Source organism: Cyprinodon variegatus, unplaced genomic scaffold (assembly GCF_000732505.1).
Source record: "Cyprinodon variegatus isolate N-32 unplaced genomic scaffold, C_variegatus-1.0 Scaffold132, whole genome shotgun sequence".
Taxonomy (NCBI): domain Eukaryota; kingdom Metazoa; phylum Chordata; class Actinopteri; order Cyprinodontiformes; family Cyprinodontidae; genus Cyprinodon; species Cyprinodon variegatus.
The window spans coordinates 1,328,498-1,331,073 of NW_015150585.1; the positions used below are offsets into that span (position 1 = coordinate 1,328,498).

The 2,576-nt window shown below is 38.5% G+C and overlaps 1 protein-coding gene across 4 annotated transcripts in view; it reads left to right on the top strand.

Moving 5' to 3' along the window:
* Window positions 1-2,576, top strand: part of LOC107085757 (bifunctional heparan sulfate N-deacetylase/N-sulfotransferase 4-like) — a 75,967-nt gene that overhangs the window by 36,267 nt on the left and 37,124 nt on the right. For all 4 annotated transcript variants that reach the window (XM_015376293.1, XM_015376294.1, XM_015376295.1 and 1 more), the window contains one exon: window positions 822-950. In XM_015376293.1, coding sequence (XP_015231779.1) covers window positions 822-950 — 129 coding nt within the window. The remainder of the gene's footprint in view (window positions 1-821; window positions 951-2,576) is intronic.

The window sequence follows — 2,576 nt, forward strand, 5'->3', positions numbered from 1 at the left end:
AAACTCTCTGCAGGTTCTTGTCTTTGTCGTCCTCTCTATTCAGCTGGCTTTGGAAACACACGGCGAGAAGGTGGGGGCTGGGTGGTGAGGGTTACGGGGCCAGAAACGCAAAAGTAACGCAATAGTTACTTTTACTAGTAACTAGTTACTTTTATTGTGGAATAACTCAGTTAGTAACTCAGTTACTTTTTGGGACAAGTAACTAGTAACTATAACTAATTACTTTTTCAAAGTAACGTGCCCAACACTGCTTATCTGCTTTTGCAAGGGTTTGGAAATAAGCCAATGTCAATGTTTTAGGCTTTTGTTTTTTTTTTATAAAACCACTACCTCATGTACCATTAAAACGACTTGGTATTGCTTCACTGACATTGTTGTTTTCTGTTTGTTTTGTTTTCAATAAAACAATCATCATGTTGTGACTTTGTAACACCTACCTGTGCACTTATAAAAGAAAATCAGTGTTGGTATAATCTTTATCTTTTCAGCTATGTCCTTAAGAGATGGTCTTGCAGGCATTTTCTCATAATAATCAATCTGTTAACTTCTATACATTACTCAAGTCGATCCTTATCTGAAATAAAAGCAAAAAAGAATAAACCCATGAACACAAAGACAAATACTAAATTCTTCCTCTAGAGCAACATATGTTATTAATAATGAGTGTGCTGTTGTTAGCAGTTGTTGACTTGCTGTAATTTATACCTGTTAACTGTACTTTGCTTGTATCTACTGTATCTTCATTTATTTAATAGTGTTTTTGAAGACATGAAAGATTTTAATAGCCCTCTTTGCGCTTTTGCCTCTCTGTGTGTGTCCAGGTGCTGCCTCGTCAGACTTGTGGCTTGTTTACTCACACTATCTACTATAAGGAGTATCCTGGTGGACCTAAGGAATTGGACAAAAGCATCCATGGGGGAGAGCTGTTTCTTACTGTGCTACTCAACCCTGTGAGTCAGTGAAAGCTTGCAAGCTGCCTAATGCAAGACCTAACACTTTTTTTTTTCGTCCTTAAAAGAAACCCCACAAGGCTTTACTGCTTTATCCCTAACTGCAATTTTTTTCCTTTTTTGATCGGTCTCATTCTTGGCATCATTTTTCTGTCTGTCTCTTTTTCTGTCATGGACAGCCCCTCATTCTACAGTTGTGTTCATCTCTCCAATTTAAATTGGGTCTCTCCACACGGGGGGTTGCTGTCACATACTTCCATACACATTCAGTACACACTGAGGTTTTCCACCTCTCCCTTACCCCTGCTGTGTATGTCAGCTCAACTTGACTCTGCTTTGAATTAAGGAACAGAAAGAGGTTTTGGATGGGAATTGGAAAAAAAAATCATCCACATGTGCTCCTTTGCAAGGCCATGCTCACACGCATGGTTTAAGGCAAGCAGGGATATTCAAAGAAAGTGTCCTCCTAAACATTATCTTTCACCGTCTCTTTTTTCTTTTTCCCTTTAACCACACATGTTTAGATGCAGGAACGCACACACAAAGATGCTCATAGAGCAGCAGTAAGCTGTATTGAAGTGTCAGGTAAGGGAGTGCTGAACCAGAGGAGCTGTCAGAACTCACCCAACATCATAGAGTCAAGTGCAGCTTCCTACAATACCCCTGCCTGGCTCTTTCTTCTGTCTCTGCACCAATTTGTCTCTGTCTGTCCTTCTTTCTGTTTTTCAGCTATTTTTCCCTTTTATTTTTTTCCTTTCTGCTTTTTCACATTTTTTTTAAATGTTTTTTTGTACATTCATGTCCTATTATTTTCCCTGTTTCCTCAAGTCTCTCTCTATTTCTTGTGTTCTTTAAGGTGCCATTTGCTAAGTAGGCTTTTTTGTTTTGTTTGTGCTCTCATCTAACTTGCTTTTTGTTGAAGTGAATCCCCTTTTTCCTTCTAATGAGAAATAGGGCTTGCCTGTTGAAAGAGATCCTGATAGATATTGGCAGAAAAATACTTGCGGTTTCCTTTCACGCCTACAGGTTGAAGAAAAGAGAAATTACTTTTTATCCAGCTCTAAAGAATTCCTAATTGCTATTTATTGTGTAGCTAACTTCTTGGACAAAGGATCTGTAGCACTCAAATGTGTTTTACATCTCCCCCAGAAGCAGTAACACTTATAATAACACATTAAAAGCAATGTTGTCCAAGCTTGTAAGGTGAACCTTTTACAAGGAGGGTAATTTATGCATCTATTGTCAGCAAAAGTATGGATAGAGAGGTTAGTTGCTCTTTACCTTTAAGGTAATTTAGGCCGGTGGTAAAGATGTTCAGTTTAGTGATATTGTCACCTTATTATCTTTAGCTTCTTCTCATGAGCCAAGGTCCAAAATCTAAACCTCATTGAGGGTTGCATTGGCACACAAAAACCATGGTTCAGTTATTTTGGTTAGGTTGAAAAAGAGATATAAAAAAGGTTGCCACTATAAAACTTACTGGAATGTTGGTATATAAATTTCATGAATACTTTTATGGGTGGGTGGGTGGATGGATGGATGGATGGATGGATGGATGGATGGATGGATGGATGGATGGATGGATGGATGGATGGATGGATGGATGGAACATGTGAACAATAGGAC